Source organism: Pithys albifrons, chromosome Z (genome assembly GCF_047495875.1).
Source record: "Pithys albifrons albifrons isolate INPA30051 chromosome Z, PitAlb_v1, whole genome shotgun sequence".
In the NCBI taxonomy this organism is placed as follows: domain Eukaryota; kingdom Metazoa; phylum Chordata; class Aves; order Passeriformes; family Thamnophilidae; genus Pithys; species Pithys albifrons.
The window spans coordinates 61,384,596-61,408,367 of NC_092497.1; the positions used below are offsets into that span (position 1 = coordinate 61,384,596).

Below are 23,772 nucleotides of genomic sequence, written 5' to 3' on the forward strand. Positions count from 1 at the left end.
CTCAGAAAACAAGACAGAGATCTGGAAAAGAATTCAAGGACAGTATAAACCAGATGGCTCTAGGCAAGAGCATTACATTTAAACATAAACATCTTTCTGCACAACTCACGCACATTTTTGCAGTGTTACCAACATTACAGTTTCAGCATTTTTCCATATCCCAGAACTATATATACTGCACAAGATACAAATGCAGCACAATCAGCTAAGAGAAAATCAGCTTTTGTTTTGTATCCTCGGCTATGTGACTATCAACGCGCAGATTTGAACTGCCAACAAAAATTAGGGAAACTGGGAGAATCAACCACTCCGTCTGCTCAACCCACAGGCAGAATGGATGCAGATGGGAATGTCCCAGCCCTCTGAAATCCCAGCAGGCCTTACACATTGTAGGTTAATTTCTATCTGAGCTGATTTTGGGTTTCTTATCCTTATGCATGAGTCTGGATCATCCTCTGCATCTTCCTCCTCCACACCCTCCACAGATAATGGGAAGACTCTGCCATGGCCAATGTGATAGAATTACACTATGACCTTTCAAACAATTTTAAAAATTATTACAGGCAGATGTTTAAGAAAAAGTCCTCAATCACCCTTTACCGAAGTCTCTCAGGTAGATTAAACCAGAATAGCATTGTGGCATTTAACAAAAACAGTTTACATGTTACACCAAAAAAACCCAAACCACAAACGAACAAATGAAACAACACCCCATCTCTCCAAAACAACAAAAAACCCAGATAAGTTCACATTCTTGGAGTTCATGTAACACCAACAATAGCAGTACACACAGAAACTCCCGGATTGCATTGAAAGACAGAGTTAGGAGGCTCATTCCAATCAACTTTTCTAAGTTAAAGCATGGAAACACTACAGGCCACTGGGTAAGGATTCATGGGATTTCCTAGGCGGAGTCAGAAAGTAAAATTAATAATACTTAAAAAATCTTGGAGTGAGAAGTAAGTACCATATAAACACTTCACAGAAGTGGGCAATGGTACATCTTTCCACAGACAGGAATAAATGAGATTGCTTTCTTTTTGCAGACATCAGACAGGGAATGGCAGACCTGGCACTGGAAACCAGGTGTTTCATTTCCCAAACCAGCGGTCCACAATCCTCCAAACATCTTGACCTCCAAAGAATTTTATTAATATATTTTGGTGAGCACACCATAATGTTTACTTACTATCCTGTGCACTAGTGATATAAAAATGGTAGTTCTTAGAAACTAATAAAACTCTGAACTCAGGCTATTTTTAATCAAAAGAGAGGTGACATTACCAGGTTTTTAGTGACAAATAATTAATTTTTTATCTTAGGACAATGGGAATTAGCAAGCTTAGTTTTGAAATAGAAATTGAGAAGAGACATTTCATTCACATAAAACCACAAATGCACCAGTGATTTTATCTCTCTGAAGCAAAACCACAGAGGGAATGAAAGAAAATCTTTTATTGTTGTACTCCAATGAATACGGAAAATGATGTTTTTCCCCACTGTAGACATTAACATTTAGTAGCAGTGTTTTGAAAATCGTGTGGTAGGCAATAAAGTCAAGATATTTTAATCTGTCTTCACTGAACAGAGAAACAAAGAAAGTTTCTACAGCCAACCCTGTACAAGAAACCAATAAAAAAGAGTTTATAGTTCATCATCCCATACCTTAACATATTTTAAGGGAGCAGCTATAAGGCACAGGAGAAAGTAAACTAAAAAAGAAACAAAGATATATACAAGTTACACTGAGCACTACTGTCCAGAAGAGTATGCAAAAGACGGCTGTACATTATTTATAGTTGAGAAAGCAGAACCTCAGATGGGAATTGAAATATTATATATAGCTTACTTTGGTTCCAGCTTGTTCACATCTCATGCAAGCTGTGCCCTGCAGTCATTTCAGAACACCCTGTTTTCTTCTATAAATTAATCATAGTAATGTGCTCTGCTGTCAGACATCATGGAAATACCAGGCCAGACGACAAACAGAGTTTTCACCCTCATTTTCAAAGATGACCAAATTAGTTCTTTACCAAGGATCTATCAAGTGATAAAGATATATCTGTCAAAATACATAAGATGTATGTCTGGAAATTCAACCTAGATTTTTAAAGACCTAAGAAATTACAATTAATCCAATGTATTTACTGTTATTTAAAAAGGGAAGCAAATGCTGAGACATGAAGGATCAGGAATGGTATATCTGAAGAATCAGGAGTGGTATAAGGCTTATGAATGGTCCAGAACCATGAAATGATTTATGCTGTATGGTTGGTGTGTAGCCGAGTCACAGCAGAGTCAAGATTTCTCAGGACTTCTTGCACAGCTGTGTCTTGAAAAATTCCATAGATGGAGACTGCACAGCAACTCTGAGTAACCAGTTCTCTTCTTGACTGTCCTCACAGGGAATTTTTTCCCCCATATATTCAGTTAACTCTCATTTCAATTGATGGATATTGTTTATGCACCCTTCCACTGTTCATACCAGCAAGAGCTTGAATCCCTAACTGTGATTACCACCCGACAGGCACAGAGGATTTCTATTACATCTGCCTGAAGACATCCTTTCTTCCGACTGAACCATCCGAGATGCCACAGCTTCATCTCCCACAGCAAGTGCTCCCACCCCTGATGGAGCTGGCAGCCCTCCACTGGACTCCCTCACCTTTGTGGTACTGGGAGACCCCAAACTAGATGTTTGGAGTCATATTATAGTCATAATGAGCATAGAAAATAAGGGATCTAGAGCATAATGCAAAATGGATTTTAAAACACAATGGGTTTTACTTGTTAGCTAAACAGCTTCACCCACAGTGCCCAGCTGCTAAGAGATTAAAAAAGAAACGAACAGAAGTAATACGGAAGGTTTTCCCAAGGACCATTATAGAAATGCAGTCAAGGTTACAGCAGGAAGTGCCTTAATTTCAATTCTGCCAAAAAAATCCACAAAACAAAGCCCAGTCAAACACAAAACCATAAAAGTTCTAGATGTGGTAACTACAGAATACACTCCTTTTAAGTAAAAGCTTCAAGTGTCTCAGGAATACTTAATTTCAAATTTAGTTAACTTAGACATGCACACTGTCACAATAAACAAAAATGGTCCTAAGCTGTGAAAGGCATCTTATCTAACTTCTTCAATATTATAAAAGGGAACTAAATTGAAATAATGACATTTGCAAATAGGAGAAAAAAGGGTGGTGCTGGAAACAGCAGTGAAGACTGAGAAATAGTACAAAAGACTTACAAACATGTTTGGAAATTACAGTGAATTTGGTAGAAAGCCAGATAATATGACTTTATGTGCAGCAGGGCCTTGAGGGAGGCACAGAGGGAAGCAGCAGGAGAAAGAACTGTGTCTTTATGAAAGGGTCTTGTTAGGTACTCAAGGTGACTTATCTGCAGCTCAGGTAAGAAGCCATCTGGAATAATCTATTCAGTTCTGAGAAATGGAATACCAAGCAGAGAATGAGATACTGAGGGAAATTCAGGAAAGTACAATGGGAAGCACAAAGCCACAGACCAAATTGCGTCTATCTACTCTTAAATGCTATTTTCATCACACCAGACTTGTACATCTTTGAGGCAGGTGAAGTTGAGATGAATAATCTGGGTAAGTGGCAAGGAGCATGATCAGTGAATTCCAGGGTATTGACCCAATGTAGAAATGCATTTTGGGTCACAAGAATTTAGATATGAGAGAATAAGAAGGAAAGAGTATTATGGGGGTTTTTATGACTACATGACGTTCAGTTTAACAATCTCCCAGGAGACATTTTGGAGTTTCCATTATTTAAGGCATGTTGAAGAGTTGGAAAAGGTACTGAAATACTACACAGTAGTAGTAAACAAAGTTATATATAAGGTACACTGAGCACTTGTGTTAGGACCAGAACAGAGAGAAATCCTGTACTAACTGCAACAGCTGAGCAAACAATCTCTGCAGCTTTAGTGTTCTGTAAAACCTTTGAATCTGTCCTCTTTTTAGTCCTCTTAACCTCCTGTCTTTATAAATTATAAGTATACTTTAAAACAAACAAAACAAAAAAAAGGAAGAAAAAGCCCAAGATCAAGCTGAAGGATAGAATTAGTCTTCCCCTAAAAGCCTTAAAAAAACAACTTACATTTAGCACAGAGAAAACTTAGCAGCACAACAAAATTTATACCAACAGATCTTGACTGCTGTATTTCTACCTCTTGTGCATAAACTAAGAGACCCTCTTCAAATACATCTCTGGTAAGAATGAAAGAATTGAATCTGGATTCTTTAGAAGAACAACACTTGTCATAAAGGAGCAATGCCACAGGAAAGCACATAAATCCATTAATTGGACAGCTCAGTACAGGTAGAATTGTCATTCTTATCTTGCTTTAGGCTGGAATTATTTCTGGCTCACCACAGAAGACCCTCTGAACACCTGCCCTCCTGATCCTCTCCCCTTTCCTACTGTGGGGCAGGGAGTGAGTGACCATAGAGCAGCTCAGCTGCCAGAGGGGGTCAACACACCCCAGTGCTCTACAGTACTGAGAGACCCAGTACGTCCCCAGGTGAGAGAATTCATGTCACCTAGAGTACCTTGATCCTCCTCTTCTTCCAAATACACCCAAAAGACTCATTCCAATTTAGTATGCAATCACAACAGCAATAACAAAGAAGACACAGGAGTAAGTAATGAAGTGTAATAATTTTTTAAAAAAATCTACCTAAATGTAAGAACTGAAAAGATGTGATAACCAAGCATGTTAAACATACTTTCCAAAATTTAAGTGAAATGTTATTCAATTGAGCAAAACACTGAAATATACTCTGTGTCAAAGGAGGAAACTTCAACAATCAGCTAAAAGTAGCTTTTAAAAAATGACAGAGTTCACTTCCAAATAACTGATTCTGACTTTCCTGCTTTCATGTAACAGAGCAACAAAAGAGATTTGTCTTTGCAGGTCTGGCTAATGCACAAAGTATTTCAGAGAGAAGCAAGATGGAAAATCATCAAATATCAACCTGCTCCATATTCTCTAATAGGCAGAACACAAAATGACTTTTGGGTATAGTACACTGGGGTCATGTGCACTGTAGCTTCTCAGAACTCACCTGAATCAGTTTCACTTCATCCAACACATTCCTGTTATCAACGTGAAAACTAACTAAACTTTTCTCAGTTGAGATACCACAAAGAATCACCTATTGCCTCAGTCCTCATATCCATCCTTCATGAGTCACTAGGAAACTCAATGGGTCACAGCTGTAGCTGACTTCCATGTCATCACAATCTCTTCAGTGTGTACCTGCACCTTCACATTACTCTCACAGTTCTATTCTGCTACTTCCCACCTAAGTTGTGTTTGGAGTCAGTCACACACAGCACTGCCTTACTTGTGTCTTCTGTCCATGTCACTCATAGGGAATGCATTAGTGATCCCTCTGTCTGCCTGAACTCAATCTCTATTGGAGTGGGAAAGCTAGCACCATCCTTTTGGCAACACTCATCAGCAAGGCAGAAGGGCTAACTGTTTGCTTCACAGTGAGATTCTGCCTGAAGCTTTTAATTTCTTCCTCTCCAGTACCTTTATCTATTGTTAAAGACCTGCTTTGCACTTTATCGTCCTGACTGTTCCCCTAATTTCTCCACGATACCTAAAACAGGATGCAAAAATGCTGTTGTCTTCACATCCTAGCCTGCACCACCTCTCAAAACATCTCAGCTGTCTCCATGGTAAATATTTTGACACTGTCTTCACCGGGAGTTCCACAAGGAAAGGTTTACTTTCGAATTACTGAAGCCGTCCTTGGGAGGAGAGGAAAAAGTGATCACATGACCAGGACTGTGATAGACTTCCCTAAAATGAAATGTGAAAATTAATAGTGCAAAAATAAATACAGTGCACCCAAATTCTAAAAAGAAGACTGGGGATCCTAGTGAGAAACAAACAAATCTGGGTTGTGATCTCCCACTCTTGGCCTCCAGATTAGTGCTGCTGCTTCCCAGAGCATCCTGTCCACAGGGAGGTGAAATTTATCCTCTGTCACTGACTGGGTGAATAACTGGGCTGGGGATGTTAATAAAAGACAGTCAGAGGGAGCATGTGAGCAAGCACGGGTGTCAAGACGTGCATGCCTGCCTCTCCAGGCACGGACCAGAGTCCCAGTGACAGCTGTAAAACATGCAATGAGCTCACAAAAGGAAGAGGAAGAATGCACAAGGGGAAGGCCTGTGGATGTGGCTGAGCATTTAGACTGCACATGCCAGCTCTCATTGTTCACTTCCCTATAGTGTTACACAATGACAAAGGGACGGAAAGGGAGGTCTCCAATAGCAACAATAATGTGTCTGGAAATAGAGGATTTACCGCACCGGGTCGGAAAAGGGACATACCTTAAGTGTTGTCCTTAGTATTGATTAAAATCCTGCATTTGACAGGAAAGGACAATAAAATTCATGTAGCTAACGAAATACCTCACAGGGAAGATTAAAACTACTCTTTATTCCCTATTGTAATCGGGCTGAGGTAACCTGTACCACATAATCTTCTAATACTGAGAAGGATTAGACAACACACTGGTAGGTAAAAGTAAGAACACCTGAGCCCTCTCTGTGCAACAGCTGCCTTTGTGATAGCAATGAAGGAAGTGAATAAAGCATTTGAACTTCTGTCACTGCTAATGTAAGGTGGAGAACTGACTTACTAATATGCTGAGTGCTAAATGGTGAGTGTGACTTTATAAGATCAGAGTGGTAAAGGGCATTGTACCTATCATAGCTCTCACACCTACTCAGAGTTTGGAAAGAGGCTCCACTAACAGGAGGAAACAAAAAGAGGTGGTGGCTTCTTCTCCAGGTGTGAAGTTTTAGTTTACACTGATTCATACAGGATTGATACAGAACTAAAGTAAACAAGCCCTCTCACTTCCAAACGGAAGTGGGAAGAACACCCCAAACAAACAAGTTCAGACACTCCAAAAGGACTGCACCAATAAATCATTAAGCTAGATATAAAACAAAGCATGAGTTGCTTGCAGTGTTACTTAGATGCTGCCAAAGAAATGTACAGTGAAAGAAACAACTGCTGTACATATTTCTCTTACTGTAATTACTAAAAAGCCTTCAGACTTTAGAAGGCCAGATTTTTTTTCCTTTTTTTTTTTTAATGCATAGGTATCTTTGAAAAACAAAAGATTATTTTGACCTTCCAAGAGCATGTTTTGGAATGCAGCTGCCTCCTAGACTTCCTCACCAACAGGAAAGTAGTTAAGCTATGAGGAAGTAAATGGAGAAGAGAATCCAGTACTGTAAATCTTTTCGGCCTCGTCTCAGCCTCCCAAAGCAAGTAACAACTATCTTGCCAAATAAGAGGTAGTGTTTGCAGCATTCTCCAGAAGCACTGGCCAAGTCAAAGTGGAAACTGAGGTTCAGAAATAATTCTAGATGTAGCATGGGTACTTTCTGTACTCCCAACACCCTGATGGAAGACAAGAATGAAATGGACTGCTCTTTTCTACCTTTGTTACTGTGGACTCAGTAGCAAAAAGTTTACCTGTTTGAGCAAACTGTACAATTCCTCCCCTTCACATACCTGGTCCAGAGCTCATAAGCTCTGTAGTCACAGCAGCACTAAGAGAGGGTTCCATGATTCTTCACCATTACCCTTTGTACTGTTTCTTGTAAGATGAAAATAAAGCAAATAAAGCTGCTAGGGCTTACCTGCACTAACATGCACAAGAGCCAACTGGTGAGGTTTGCTTTGTTTTCAAGTAAAAGAATCTAATCTATGCAAAAATGCTGAAGCAGGTTAAGGTTAAAACAACAGGGGTTATGCAATGACTGAGGTTAAAGAGGAAACGTTTATTGAAAAAAAAATTACATGCTTTTTGTCAGAAACTTTACTGCCACTACCTGTGGTGATAGAACATTTTGCCACACACAGAAAACACCTATGTAGTCTGGTCCAAAAGAGCTCTAGATAAGAATGTGCAGAAAATGTTTCCCCCAAATAAAGCATATTCAGATGTGTGGTCTAAAAGCTCATGGTTATTGTAATAAAGTATTATCTTGTATTATTTATTTGTCTCTCGTTCTTCTGTACTACCAGGTAGGTTCACATCAAAACACCATACATAACCAACCTGTATTTGGCATTACAATAAGTGTACTGATGTGAATTGAAAGGACTGATAACTGAAGACTGGTCTATTCTTGCAGGTGCCTCTGCCATGTGTCCACTTGGCAATGCAATTATAATGCTGATCAACATACAATGGTATAATTTCTTCATACTCAGTAACATTTGGTAAAAAACCATTTTAAAAGGATGTTCACACCATATTTGCCTCAATTGGTACTTCAACAAAAGTGTCGACAGAATTTGTTAAATAATTACTTTAAAATTAAGACACTTTTAGACAAGGAGTTCAAGATGCTGTATTTATTTCTACTACATAACTGCCGAAAAATACTCTGAACATTTTATATTACATAAGCTTTTTAATTGTTTCTTTATTATTAGTTGTGGGGGTAGAGGTTGTTAAAAGCTATAGAGAAACTTTGAGATCAAAGGAAAGATTTACTGCGACATGAAGTTTTGTTTGGTTTATTTTTTAAGAGTGCAAAGTTCCCCTGTAACTCCTTAATTGATTAATCCTTTCTGGTACGCCAAATTTTTTCACATTTTTACAGTTTCAATGGGCAGCTCAGTCATGTAACTTGTCTCACCGGTACATCCAACATGTGATCTCACTGTTCTTTGACTGGAGCTCCCATTCCCAAGATCTCACGTCTCTGAAGCATTTATACTGAGGCTGCTTAATTATGACACAGTGTCACCAGCACTTCCCTCTCCATGTCACCTACATCTGCCTCCAACGTATAGGGTGGCAATCTCAGCACACAACTGAGGTGAAGGGTTGGTGATTTGTAAGATTGCCCCCAATCCTCTCTGAGACAATCAGTAAGGCAATTACTTACTCCCATGTTCATATAAACAGAAAGGTATTTACAGCGCAGATAAAAAAAAAACAAAACAAAAAACCAAACAAACCCTGGACTCATGTTTTCAGTTGTTGCTCCTCCGAGTTAAGATCATGCAAAGGTTAAACATGCAGGTTGGGATAACTTATTACCCACACCCCAACGCTCTTATGCTATAACTTAGGTTTCAAAAAGTTATGTGTTGTTCACACCTGACACCTGTCTGAGCGCCCCCCGGCACTTGTCCCGGTTTAAAGTAGGAAAAAAAAGCTTTAGCCGCAGAAAATGGCGGGGGCATAAGAAGTGTACAGAAAGTCACCACCAATCCCCTCTCCTGCTGCTTTACCTGGGTCTCTCATCCTCCCGTGGCAGCGACTCCCCCGCTGCCGGCGCCGCCCGCGCCCGCCGCTTCCCGCAGGACACGGAGCCTCCTCCAGGATCTCTTCCCCAACTTCCCCCTCCCCGCCTCCTTCCCCTCCTCGCCCTTCCCCCCCGGCCGGGCCCAGCTCCCCACGGCCACAAAGGAAAAGCCTTAGGTCGGGAAAGACGCGGTGCGACTGTAACACGGCGTCGGAGCCAAAACAAAGTTGTGGGAGTCGGAGGTGGGTAGGTAACGCAGGCTGGCGGGAGCGAAGGTTTCTTCGTATTGTGCCCTACCCGTGGCATACAGCGACTGCTCCATCCCGTTTTCACATGGAAAACAAACCAATAAACTCACCTAGAGCAGACCTTTAACCCCGAGTAGTTATTTCTGGGTGTTGTTCCCAGCGGAAAAAGGAGATGGGTGGGCAGTGGACACCCTGCTAGCTCTGCAGAGCTCTTGACCCAGCTAAAAACCTCTTCTGAAAAATCCTACCTGCGGCTAGTTGTTATTTCAGTAACTGTGTACTTCCTCTGGCAAGGCCGTGTTTAGGAATGTGTGTGTGCACACATATGTGTACACATGCTTGAGAGAGGAAGGGGCAAGAGCCACATGCCCTGGAAGAGAGGAATGGCCAGGCCAGTGACTGGTCCTTCAAGTACAAACTAAGTGCTGTGCTGCCCAAAGAGCAGTAAAGTTGGCTTCCTCAAAAAGGAGGGAAAACCTCCTTGCACTCTACCCCCATCTTCATCTACAAACCTCAGCCTACCCTGCATCCCCTGTAGGGACCAGCTAGAACACTCATCAACACACCTCTCATCAAGTACCTAAAAGGACCTAAGTCCAATACTGGGGAGGCACTTTGCATAAATCTACTTTTTTGTTTTGGAACGTTGTTTCAGTATCTTCCACATAGCCTCTGCAGACACCTAGTTCTCCTTCATTTACAATTTATAAAAAATGTCACAAAATGCAGCAGAATTATGAGAATTTCTCTTTTCCTGTTTCTTTATGAAAGCTTATCCACATGAACAGGAAACCTTGTGGTAATCAGCCTCCTCCTTTTTGTTAAAAACACTGATGCTGACTGCCTGGGAAGCAAAAATAAATCCATCCTGAGTTCAAAGGCATTTCTGCATTCCAGTTGTTTCTCTGACAAGGCTATCTTACAGAGCAGCCAATTTTTTTTTTTCAGATGACAAAGCAGCTAACTGCACTTTAACACCTCCCCCACCTCACCCCCCCCCCAGACTATAAACAAGGCTTCTCATATCTGCTTCTGAATAACAATGCCCTTACCTTAATAAACTGCTTACTTGTCCCATTAGCAGCGAGCAGAGCATCTTATGTCTAACAAGAGCTGCCATTTTTAATCAGTGCAGCTTAATGAAGCATTAGCTCTTTTCACACCCTTAGTCTCTGCAGCATAGGAAGTATCTCAGCTCCAGCTCTCTCTGAGTCGATCCCCCAGCTCTCAATCAGCGCATGATGAACATGTGACAGCAGGATTTCTCCATCGAGACTCATCTCATATCAATAAGAGCTTTCAGGATGACACAAACCACAGATTACTTTACGTCTCAATGGTACTTTGCAGACCTTATCTGGAGGCTGGAGAGTGTTCCTGTTACATATCACATTTCCAAACAAGCAAAAGATTTATTTCCAGGTGCTCACATTTGTAGTAAATTTCCAAGTAACAAACCTAATATAATAAGCATGCATATGGAACAGCAGAAATCAAAACACTTGACAGTTCAGCATAAGGTTAGAAGTCACAGGTTGGAAACAGAGGAGAAAGGGAAACTATTCTTTCAACCTGAAAACATGCATATTAACCTGTTTTTGCAGTGCTAAATATCGCTTTGACAAAACAGTACTACATTATTAAATAAGCAAAGTTAAAACACAGGACTTCAATTCAAAAGGCATCTGCAACGTAGTATAAGAGGTATAAAAGCCCCAGAATGATTCTCTCCTTTTCTGTGAAGTATCTGAGTTCTTAAACCTAAATCTGTAGTTGTCACCATTATTACTGCAAAAACAAGAAACCATGAAAATGTGACTTATACAAGAGAATCCTAAAGCTCAGCAATAGAAGACCAATAAAATGAACATATATCATTGTCAATAATAAGCTTAAAAATGTCACCATACTAAAATACATTACAAACACAGTTCTGGCTTGCAGATCCAAACAATACACACAACTTAAGTACATTGCATATGATCCTTTATATTTGAAAATGCACATGTTATTTGTGACTACTCCTTGCAAGCCTTTGTCTAGTAAAACATCTAACTAGTGGTCAGGCAAATGTTTTTGTCCCTTTCACTATGGTTTAGTACAAAAACATTACAAAGCACTTTCTTTCGGAAGGAAGCCACTAAAAATGACTCAAGAATTTGCATGAGAATACCCATCTTGTGCACAAATCATCACAGAAAATCTGCATTAATTGCACTGTGTGACTGAATGAAAAATTTCATCACAACTTGGGTTTGAATATGAATGACAAATTTCAATCTTGACCTATTTTAAAACGGTTGAAAACTGAATTCCCTAAATATATGTGTGGAGTTAAACACTGGACTTATACGGATACTTTTTCATAGACACATACTCCTGTTATAACAACTAATTTGGAAATTTGAATACCATAAAAAAAGTATTTTGGTCATTACTTCAAGATAAGCAACATATGTGAACAAAATGGAATTATTTGACAGTACTTCCATAAATAATGGCTGTTAGCTGTCTTGAGTGACATGGAGTTTCCTTGGACAGACTGGTTTTGGAGTTCATAATCTCATCACCAGGTAAATGACACTGGTAGTCATTCTAGTCTATTCTTCATAATTTCTCTGTAATTGCTCTGCTACAAAGCCGATTCAGACCCTGCCCGTGCCCCAAGTGCCATAACAACACTGAGCTGTGCATTCGTGACGTATGCCAAGTTGTGTTTCCGAATTCCCTTCCTCATAGCTGAAAGAAGCATTCCTCTGTAACCCTTAAGAGCTCTTCTGGTTCTGCTGTCAAACTGTATTTTAAGAGGTGGTTTAGATGATGTGCAACTTCTCAGGACTTGTTTGCTTCACATCTTGCATGCTCAAAAGTTTCTTTCTGCTTTTTTACATCCCTTTTGTGCTATAAATAAATAATAAACAAACCAGCTAAATGGAGGTGCTTAAACTGCTTTCCTAAAGCAAAAACTACTCCCTGATATCCTCCCTTAATTGCATCCTCAAAGAAACAAGATTCTGAACCTCATGTTGCCATTGTGAAAGCACTTTAATAAAGGTGTTTTGAAAGAATCAGAACTGAAGTAGGTTCTTCTGGTTTACACCACGAGGAACAACCAACCCTCCTACTATCAGAAGGAACTTCTGAAGGAAATGGACAAAACTTCACATTGATAGTACAATGAAACAACCAAAGCCAATGAGCACACAAGTGTGTGGGTTGTGGCAGACCAGCCTCTAAAGCATTCATGTTAGGAAAACATTTGACATGAGACACAGACAGGCATCCTGCCAGCCAGTAATGATAACCCTAAAAGCTGTAAGTGGCTATAACCACCTTCTCACTTACCCAAAATATATCTGTTTACAGCTAACAAATCAGTAAAATAGTAATACCACAGTAATCCCAGGGCACCTTGTAAAAATGGTAAGCTCAAAAATAGCCCCTGTAGCAAATCTTGTTTATTTTCTGCCTTTAAACCTTCTTCCTATTCGTCAAAAGGCAAAGTGGATTTTAAAAATATATTTTTTAATCATTACTTTTTAAAATGTATTTTAGTTTTAGAGGAACTAAATTAATATCCAGCCAAAACACCCCAAATATCCAGCCAAACCATACAAAACCAGCAAAGCCTGTCAGATAAAAATACAATAATAGCAACAGCTCTATACACAAATTTTCTTTGGATAGGTTGCAACGTAATTCTCAAACAATCAGAAAGATATGCTGCTGTACCAAAAAACTGTGTTATGCCCAGTGCTCCTGAATTACATTATTACAGTTAGCAGCTTCTTCTGACCTATTTATGTTCCCTCTTTTAATGGGCATAGCTGTTTCTAGAGAAGAGCTATGCAGACCATCTGTCAGAAAGACATTGAAAAAATTCTTGGAACTTATCAAAGATATCAGTAAGTGTGGAATTTATTCATTTTTCTATTAAAAATAAACCTTTGCAGTAATTTTTAATAAGCTTTGTTGAGGAAGATTTATACACATCTCAAATGCAGTATTTGTCTGACTAAGGAAAACACTCCACAGACTCATCAGTCCTACCCCAGACCCTGCAAAGACAGGAGGGAAGTCTATGCTTACCAGCAAACTAGTTAATATTACATGACAATCACTCTACCCACAGCAACTCTACTATTTGCATTGCTCCAAATAAAACTACGTATCCTAACAGACAGATAAATTGAAGCCGGACAGTAAGTGCATAGGATGATGCTGACTAAAACCTTATTAAAATGGAAGCAGTGCTCTGACATCCATCCCAATCTTGTCCTTCTTTGAAAATCATGTCTTCCTTCTTCAAAAACCAATGTGCCTGGCAAATCAATTCTTTTTGGGAAGCAATAAACAGTGGGAGAGGAGACCTTTCCCTCTCACAAACATGGCAGACAGCACTGCAGCAACATTAACCAACAGATTTCAATCTGCAGAACTAACAATTAACTCACATCTATGTAAGCTAAAAAAAAATTACCTTTTTCAACAATTAGTTGCTTTTCTGTATGTTAATATATGTGCAATTATGTAACAGCTTTTACATATTTTATGCATACAAACTGTCTGAAACCTTTGCCTTTTATCTCTCTCTCAGCCATTTCCATGCAAACAGGGTTAAACTTTCCCTACTCAGGCTTTCAGCTTTGGCCTAAAGTTAAATTTATGGTAAATTTATGTCCACAACCGACACTTGCAAAAATAGAGGATGAAGGTTTACCTTGACAAATATAGGGCTGCTTATGCATTTCTGAACTGCAAAAATGCATTATTTTTGAGAACACCAAATGCATTTGATTAAACCAATCTTTTGGCCAGTCCTGTACTCCAAAATCACAGTTCTGGAAACAGACTACCACAACCAACATCACTTGTCCTTATTTCTGCATTAGGAACACAACAATATAGAATAGTAACAAATGTTGTATAATACATACAATACACAACAGACATGATAAGTAATAATAAGAACATAATTCTGTGTAACACACAGTTCTGCATTGTCTTTATTACTCCTGTCTCCAAACCTGAGTGAGGCACTACCTCAGTTTAAAACTGGTTCTACCAATTTAGTTTAAGTTGGTCAAGAATACCTGAATTTCTAATACAAAATTTCATCATTTTCTTCCCTCCCCCGATTCAATTCCATGTCATGCAAGTATACAATTTTTAAAGTTCCATATTCCTTACCACATTGACTTACTGGAAAGCTCTTCATGCCCTGGAAAACAGGCAGCTCCGTTGCAATGTGAGCCACATATGGATGCAAGATGATTTGGGTGTGTCGGTGATAAACAAGTATGGACAGTGATTGCATGGAACAACTGGTTGCATTAGAGTCACAGAATTTAAAACCAGGAGAAACAGTGATGATCTAATCTGACCTCCTTCATAACACACAGGCTGTATAACCCCACCTAGCAATTACCTGCCTCTGTGACAAGTTTGATATGGTAACTCACCAACACTGGTTTTGCCAGATCTGTTTTGAAACATTCACCTGCAATGCTAATTTGAAGCATGCTCCATCAGGCAGATTTTGCACCTCCCAAGGACACTTCCCAGAAGACAGGGGGATGTCCTCCTCTGGATCCAGAGACTAATGCCTCATGTTACCACCCTGTTGCTGTGCTGACAGAGCAGTCCCTCTCTACCTTGCACAAAACAGTCCCATTACCTCATTGTCCGTCATCTGTCCAGTGCCTTGCGGAGCACACACCCTGCATACAGCACCCCAAAATTAGCACCAACAGTCACAACCATCAAACCAGCAGCTCTCCAGACAGCAGATAGCACCTGATGCACTGACTTACCTCAAGGACTTGCACCCTGTCTCAGAATGAACACCTTGGGTTGACCCAAGGTAGTTCTGTGGCATGAATTCCATGCACTTTCACAAGCCTTGTGAGAGCAAGGTATCTCACAGTTGTAACACCAAAAGAAACATCCCAAGCAAAACATTTATTCAACTTCTAATTGTTTTTGGCATTGTCAGATACCTTTTCAATACAAACATTATGATAAATTTTTTGTTGCAGTTATATTTTGTAAGTATAAAGACTTGCATGGTTTTTTTCTTTGACAAAATCAATTAGATTGACAAGATAAAACTATTTCAAGTTTTCATATTCTTCTCAAAATTTAGTTTTGTACATACTTGAACTCTTATATGATTATTTCAACCAATTTGTTTGACAGCCTGAGCCTATATACAGAAAAACATATTTACAATTGTTTCAAATTCCTGCTTTCTTTAGAACACAGGATTTTCCAATGAATTAATTTAACCGTTATATTTTACACATCTACAAGATTTGTTATTGAATTTTAATTTTAAATTTAATACATTTCTAATACTCATCCACAAGCATTCAAATACTGTGAAAATTCCAGAAAAAAACGTTTACTTCCAACTGCAACCTACATGTGTTTTCTGCTCAGTATTCACTCCTTCAGTACCTATCATGAGTCAAAGTACAGGAAGGTAACCAAGGCGGTCTACCTCAGAAATCTACCTTCAAGTTAACTATCCCTCCTGCCCTTTCAGGTGCAGTAGTAATCAGCAGATCAAGCTTTAGACAGAAGGTTTCTGCATACTATACCTATCTGTCCTGTCATTGCACACAATGAAAACTATTTGGGAGAGCTGCAGTGCTACAAATTGCTTGGAATGTGGAGGCAGAACAGCTGAAGCACATTCAGAGCTAGAAAACCCACAGTGTTGTAACAGCACGTTTCAACACTGTGCACCTTCTCCTTCTGCCTCCTCAGGTAACAACAGCCTAACTGTTTTTCTCTTTTTCTTTTCCCCCTGTTGCTATATGACTAGAAGTTACCTACTATATTCAATTCTGCCTCATTTATCACCAACAAAACCACCAGTCAAGCTCTAAAAGCAGAATTATTTCTGCAAGATGAAGAACAAAACCACCACGTTCCTTTTACAATCCAGGTTTTCTTTTTTGAGTTACACATATGGCCTAGATGTTTAATACTGATACAAAACTGCAAAGATAAAACCCTTAATAAAATACAAAGGCTTTTCTTATATTACTGATGTGTAGGTATGTTTTTTGGCTACTTCCAACCCAACATCCATCCTATTGAGGATCACAGTATTTCATGTTTTGTATTCTGGAGAAACTTCTGCCTAATCCCTGTTCAACAACGAACTCAGTCCCCTACAACTTTTTGACAAATATTGTCAGCATTTATCAGAGATGTGGTCAACTCATAAGCATGTAATATTTACAAAAGTACAAACTAAAGACAACTGTTGTACTTGTTCTTTTCCAAGCATGTTAATCCTTTGGGGAAAACACTGGTAACATATTTTTTTAATGCAGGAATACTATTTTCATGCTTTTAACTTTTACATAAAAATAGAGAGAAAGAGAATGCAAAACCATGCCATTCTTAAGCAGAGACATGGGTTTGTGGGCCAACAGGCAATATGGCTTGAGGGAGAAGTTTCCTTCAGAATGTTCTGATCATAGGTCACTGATGTAGTTGTAAAAAATTATCCAAGTATTCTTCCTGCTACTCATTTTTTTTAATACTATTAAGTTGTACTGACTTCATACATCCATGACATCACAACATCTTCTAGATTTCAGACAGAGAAATAGTTTTAAATAGGTGCATGGTTGAAAAAAGCAAGCTTGTGTGGATTTCAGTATCAACAACTTAAACACAAAAAGAAGGATTTTGGAATTCAGAAAACTTGAAGCTTTTGTTTATCGCTGCATAAATCAGATAATGTGGATTATAACAGGTGATAGCAGAGGTTTAGCTCAGCTGTTGTGAAAACAGACTTGTCTCCTTTCCATTAGGAATCTACCATGAAATACAAACCCCTTTCTTCCTGTAAGAAAAACTACAGCTATATCCTTTCTGAACTGTGAAAGGAGGGCAGGAGGCATGGCCAAAGGCACTGACTCACATTCCCAGGAAGAATTAGCCAGCGTAGCTGAAGCAGTTCTTCCCCCCAGCTGACTTCTCCTATTACCTCCAGAGGACAAACCTCTTCCTGAACCACTGCAACTCACAGCCATTGCCACCAATGTGAATCACTCCTGGCTTCTGGTTGCATCACTGTATAACAATGCAAAGGACTGACTGAGAAGTTCAGTTCATGTCCAGCTGAGCCAGACCTCTTACAGAGAACAGCAGCCTCCGAAAGGCAGTAACAGCAGCTGGATCTCAGCCATAAAAGCTCACTCTGTCTGAGAGCATAACTGAGAGCTTGAAATAACATCTTTTGAAAATGCCTTTGAGATTCCCCAGGAGGTTCACATACTCTACCTGCAGATACATATCCACCATATGCATATATATAAGAGCAAATCACATTGTCTGCTTGGGTGTGAGATAATAAAATAGTAATTAAGTAGATTTTTCACTTGTGTTTTTCAATATCAAATGTGGTTCTTACACTTTATATTCACTTAGGATTCTGAGTGCTTCTGTACCTTTTTGAGATCAGTTATACTCCTGTTATACAAGCATCACAGAGGAAATGGATTCTAGTCTAAATTTAAGCCTAAATCAAAACCATTAATTTGTCATGTGAAACTATTACTGTAAAAAGATTTTCCCATTACAAATAGCCCCACTTCAGAGTCAATTTCTCACCAATGTCACAAAACTATTCCCTTTTACACTGTCGCATGAGTATAATTACTGTTAAAGAGAAATTTCCCTGCTGATTTTCCTCTTATGTTGTATCAAAACTTTTCCCAGAATTATTTCAGTACTTCCATCCTTGTATAATAGATTTGTCTGCATGTTCACTAAACATTTAGGCATACCATAGCTGCTGAACACATTTACTTCAATAAGCAGTCATATTAACCTTAGTTCAGAATATTTTAATGAACAAATGTTTACAAAATCACACTGTCCTCCTATCACTATCCCACACCTGAACAACCTTATATCTTAAGTTTGGAAAATAAATGGTTTTTCTAAAGCTCTTTGACAAAATTAACCCATATTGCTCTCATGCAGTTCTAATTTACAACATTCACAGTAGTGTCTCATAAAATCATTACTGATTGTAAAAGCAGCTCCTCAGATTAATATGCACACAATATGTATCACCTTTTTTAGTTCTTTATAGTGGCTGAGCATTGGTCTACCAGTGTGAGGTGAGCAGATGCCTTTACATCACTTGTTTACTTTTGTTTCCTTTCTCTCTTCCTTTTATTAAACGATTCTTATCTGTACCTAAAATACTTAAAACCTCCTCCCCTCACCCTAATCAATTCACTAGGGGTGGACTGAGTGAGGAACAGAAAAACCCTCAGCCCTGTACAAGCATTGTTCACCAAGAGCTAAAACATTAGTGTTACCTGCCCTGCTTTGGTTAAAAATCTAAAAGACAGCACAATACAAGGTGCTACAACTCCATCCCAGACAGCCCCAGCTCAAGAATGAAAAATTAATGTGGACAAATCACATGCTAAGACAAGAAAAACTACCTTTAACTGTAATATAAAACAAGGAGGAAATGTTATGAAAATTTGTATTTAAAATATTTCTGGGAAAAGCATTGAGTAAACAGAAAAATCAATGTGCTATTTTGAGAGTGAGGCTATTAAATGATAGTTAAATCAGGTATGCAAAGACATTAGTGAGCAAAAATTAAAACAAAGATGAATGGCAAGGACAATCCAAGACTACATCAAGAAAAGTAATTAGACTATAATAGAGCTGACTATTAGGGAAATCCTGACTACTAAGGAAAAGAAAATCAAGGAATGACTCTATTGTCTCAGAATACAAAACTAAAGTTGTGACACTGAAAAAATTAGATGCCAGGATCAATACAAAGAAAAAAATACCTTCACACAGTGTGCCACCAGTCTTTGGACTGCCATGCACTTGTTATCTGAAGTTTACGTGGATTCAAAGAACTAACATTTAAGTTAATGCAAGAAAAACCCTTCAAAAACCATCAAGCAAAATGGCCTATTCCCAAACCTATCTAGCTCAGAAAGTCCCCTGCTGAACACAGCTGGTGGCGCACAGCAGTACCTCACTGTCTTACTTTTGAACAAACACCCATTCTCAGCCATATCTGCAACACAGACCATGGAGTATTTTGACCTCTGATCTGATGTCATATAAGTTTGTCTTTTACTTACAACTTAAGATATTATTTTCTCACTTATCAATCCAAACTTTACAACTCCTAAAAGCTCACTTGCCTTATCAAAGTTATCCCATTTCAACATGGAGCTCTTACGTCCCACTCCCACAAGTTTGTTTCCAGATCCTTACAATGCGTGCAGCCAATTGATTCAGCACAAATAGGACACAGTGCCTTGAAGACAGAAGAGCATAAGCTTCCAGTGGCAAAGCAGCCATTAATGAAACAGATACTCTCCTCTCAGGACAGGAAAATGCCAGCCCTACTAATGCTTTCTGCCCAGAGCATTCCACCTCCTCGCCCTTTGGCTTGTATTCCAGCCTGGTGGCTGCTGCCTGAGCAGGCAAGAACAATTTCTTTTACCTCACTTCCCCTCAGATTCAGTGTTGTTTTCACCAATGTCAACAAACTCTAGGAAAATACTGGTTGAAAAGAGAAGGAATCTGGAAGAGCACAGAGAAAGAGGAAAAGAAGAGGAAAACAGATGGAGAGAAGTTCTTCAGGAAAATGAAACTGAGGATGAAGTGCAAGTCCAACTCAGTACAGCAGAAAAAGCAGGTGATGAGATCAGTAATCAATCAGCAAGGAGAGCACTTCAAGTATATACACTGAGGTTTCACTAAGGTGTCTTGGGATGTAGGTAACTTAAGTTTAGTAGTAGACAATAAGGAAATAAGAAAAAAAGTTTTAAAAGGAAAATTTTCCCTTGAAGGAAGGGAATACAGAGTGCAAAACCAGAGACTGCAAAACACAGAGGACAAGATTAGGCTATCCAAGGAGTTTAAAGTCCTTGAACCCGGGATCACACTATCATACAGGTTTCATACATCAAATCACCCAAGAACGCAGCATGTGCAGGAAGAATGGACAGCTTGGTTTTAAAAAACCTGCACCAGAGAGAGTGCAGAAAATATTCTGGGAACAAAGAGAGGGAAGATAAGCAGCAGAGGTACTTCTGTCCAGCTGAAGTCTGTTACCACTTCAGTGACAGTATCAGATTAAGCCATACCCTCAATACTACAGGAGAGGGAGGTTTGTGCCTATAGAATTAAAAATGTTAACTGTTGTGCCAAGTATGAAACTGTTTCCTTTCATCATCAAAGCAGGGTTGCAAGGGGGAATCTACTGTAAACAAATAAAGAAAAAATTCTGACAGGGGTTTCTCCAGAGTAGCTCAGCAGCAAAAACACAGGTATGAAAACCATTGACAGAGTGGAATGGCTTTTGTTCACAGTCAGTGAATGAGGACCCCAGGACTACTGCTCCTGCCATGAGGAACATTTTGGTTGTTCTCCATTTAAGTCATGCCCTGATGAGATCAATACTCTTCAGAAAGAAAGAAAGGCTTGCAGCTAAACTGTGAGACCTAATTAGCATAGGCAGGTAAGCCATTTAAGAGCACTGCGAATCAGTGCTGTTTACACCTTAGTCAATATTCAGCCCAAAGCAGGTTAACTGAAAGCTAAATCTCTAGTAAACATACAAGACATAGACAAATTATGACTATGAAAAGATGAAAAAGTCACATTTTCTTCATATGTGCAGCAGCACATCAGCAGAACACGAACATTGTAAGAGAGTTTCTAACCTGTGACAGCAGTAACGATTCACTAACACTAAATAACTGCACTCCAGTGGGAACAGAAGCAGAAGAATCATTTAATCAATGGCCAGCAGAACAAGACACTGCAAGTGTGAATATCTTTCCATTTATCAAATTATCTATTTCTCTTTGCATATGTCTTCCCAAAATAAAGCAATGGACAGTGTCTCAAAATGACACAAAGAAGACAATATGCTACCAGCTTTTATGCAGACAGCTTCAAAATCTATTAAAATTTTCTCTTAAAATTTGCTTGCCATATCTGGTTACAATTTGTTAACTATTGGCAAGTGAGAAATAAGAGCACTTACAGGATATGACCTTTTACTTGTTACATTCCTTCTGTGCAGTGAACTCTGTTATGAAACATCATTTAACCACTTTTGCTATTTTCTTGTTAGTCTGATTTCCAGAAGGAAATCCTGTTCAAATTCAAGCAAATTTTCTTGACAGCTGTGAAACTTTAAACAGTGTAGCACAGTCTATCCTTGCCAACTTGTTGGTAACTCTGAAAGAAACAGCATGAGAGGTTGTGATTCAGAAGTGGAGCTTATTCAGGAGATCAGGAAAGTTTAAGTACATGTTCTGGTCTAAATTTGCTTTGAGATTATTTAACCTGATCAGCATGTCTTAAAATGCCCAAGCTACCTCTGACTCCACTACATATCAGCTCTGTTTCCACTATGTCTGGTCTCTTCTGTGATAAACAACTCTCTAGTTGGCACTATATTTTGCAAAGCCTGTTTAAATTTAAAACTTTAAAAGGCAAACTCCTCATTTTGTTTAAGTGGCTTAATAAGATATGTTGTCATGATATTTTATTTCATAGGTAGCACCAGAAACTACATGTAATTTTCAGCATATTTCACTCTTCAGAAAACAAAAAAACCCACTTTCTTCTGTCATATAAATCATACACAAAAAAGATCATGATGATTTAAAAAGGCATCAAGGCTTGAGAAGCCATAGTCTTCATCATTCTGTTATATTCTCCTTCACACCAACAAATACTATACCTAATTCTTCAATTAAATTTGGCAAACTTGAGGTGACTAGAGCAGTTTTAAAATTAGTCCTTAGTCTCATATAAAGTTAACATGGCTAGAACTTCAATAGCAATAAACCACACAATTTCAAATGGTACTCAGGTAGACTTTAAGTGAGGTTTGACTCCAGGGATTATAATTGGACTATGTAGCCAACCTTTGTCATCTATTGATTTTTTAAATGGAATTGTTCACTTCATGAAAAAAGTAGTATCAGAAAATCTGGCATTATTTACTTATTTTTACAAAATCTTTACCATATTTAACGTGAAACAGTACTTAAATATAGTTGATCAAGCCTAGTTTACTCTGTGAAAGGTATTTCATCTACTCTTTTTCGAAAATAATGTCTGGACACTGCATCTTCTAATCGAATAAGAAAATAGAATCTGGAAAATAAATACTGTATCAGGAGAAATCCCAACTGCTCATCAAAGACTTAGGAAGTTATGAGAGGAAACTTCTCATTCTTTTGAGCAGTTTTCTGTTACTTTGGAAATTCCCAAAACCAGACAATTCCCTTTCCACCCCACATGAATATCATGTTTCTTATTGTTAGTTAACAAAGGCCAACTGCACAACAGCTACAGTTTATGCAGTGCCTAACACTAGGGCATAAACTACTCCTTTCTACAGTCATATTTCTGTAAGTGGGCAAACTAAAATAAGAGGTAAGCAGCATTTCAAAGCTAATTAACCAATGTGACATGACATAATAACCAAGTAATGCTAGATTAAGATGCCAAGACAGGAGCCTACAATGAAATAAATAGTATTACTGAAACTTATTCACTACAGAAGGTTCATTACAGGAAGTCATGAAGAAAATCCTGTAGTAAATCTCTGGACCCTACACCAAACTAACACACACAGTAACTCATTACCTGTTCAAGGGAATGCAAGTCCTGTGATTTAATAGCAAGTAATCACAAAAAGGGTCAAACGCGACATGTGAAAATTATGGAAGGATATAGGCCATATGAGGGGAGAAATAAATTTTATGCAAAAAAATCCTTACAATGAAAGGGTCTAAAGTTTTTTCAACAGGAAATAACAGCAACAAGACTCCTCACCACTTTCCCCCCACTTAAATATGTATCAGTAATTTGGATTTAACTCACGTCCTCAGGACAACTACTAACTTTGATCATCCTGACTGTTATTTTCAGAATTACTTTAAACTATACTTGAGCCATACTTTCAATACTTCACCCATAAGAAGGTTTTAATTTACCTCCAAGTATACCTTTGTTTCTTAGAAACCTTTATAAACACTCAGCCCACATGCATGAAATAAAAAAACACCCTTCTTAAATGTTTGTGGTCTTTGCCTTTTTCAGTCTTAGGTTCCTTTGGCCCAAGAAGTTCCTTTAGGATAACTATTCCCAGAAATATTTCT

General features: G+C 38.7%; 1 protein-coding gene across 4 annotated transcripts in view; it reads right to left on the reverse strand.

The window, feature by feature from the left end:
• Positions 1-23,772, reverse strand: part of MCC (MCC regulator of WNT signaling pathway) — a 195,023-nt gene that overhangs the window by 88,769 nt on the left and 82,482 nt on the right. The window contains exon 1 of one of the 4 annotated variants that reach the window (XM_071580621.1): positions 14,775-14,820. The exons of the other annotated variants lie outside the window; for them this stretch is intronic. Within the exon in view, the coding sequence (XP_071436722.1) occupies positions 14,775-14,789 (15 nt within the window). The 5' untranslated portion in view covers positions 14,790-14,820. Of the gene's footprint in view, positions 1-14,774; positions 14,821-23,772 lie in introns of those variants that run through there. 4 annotated transcript variants of the gene reach the window in all.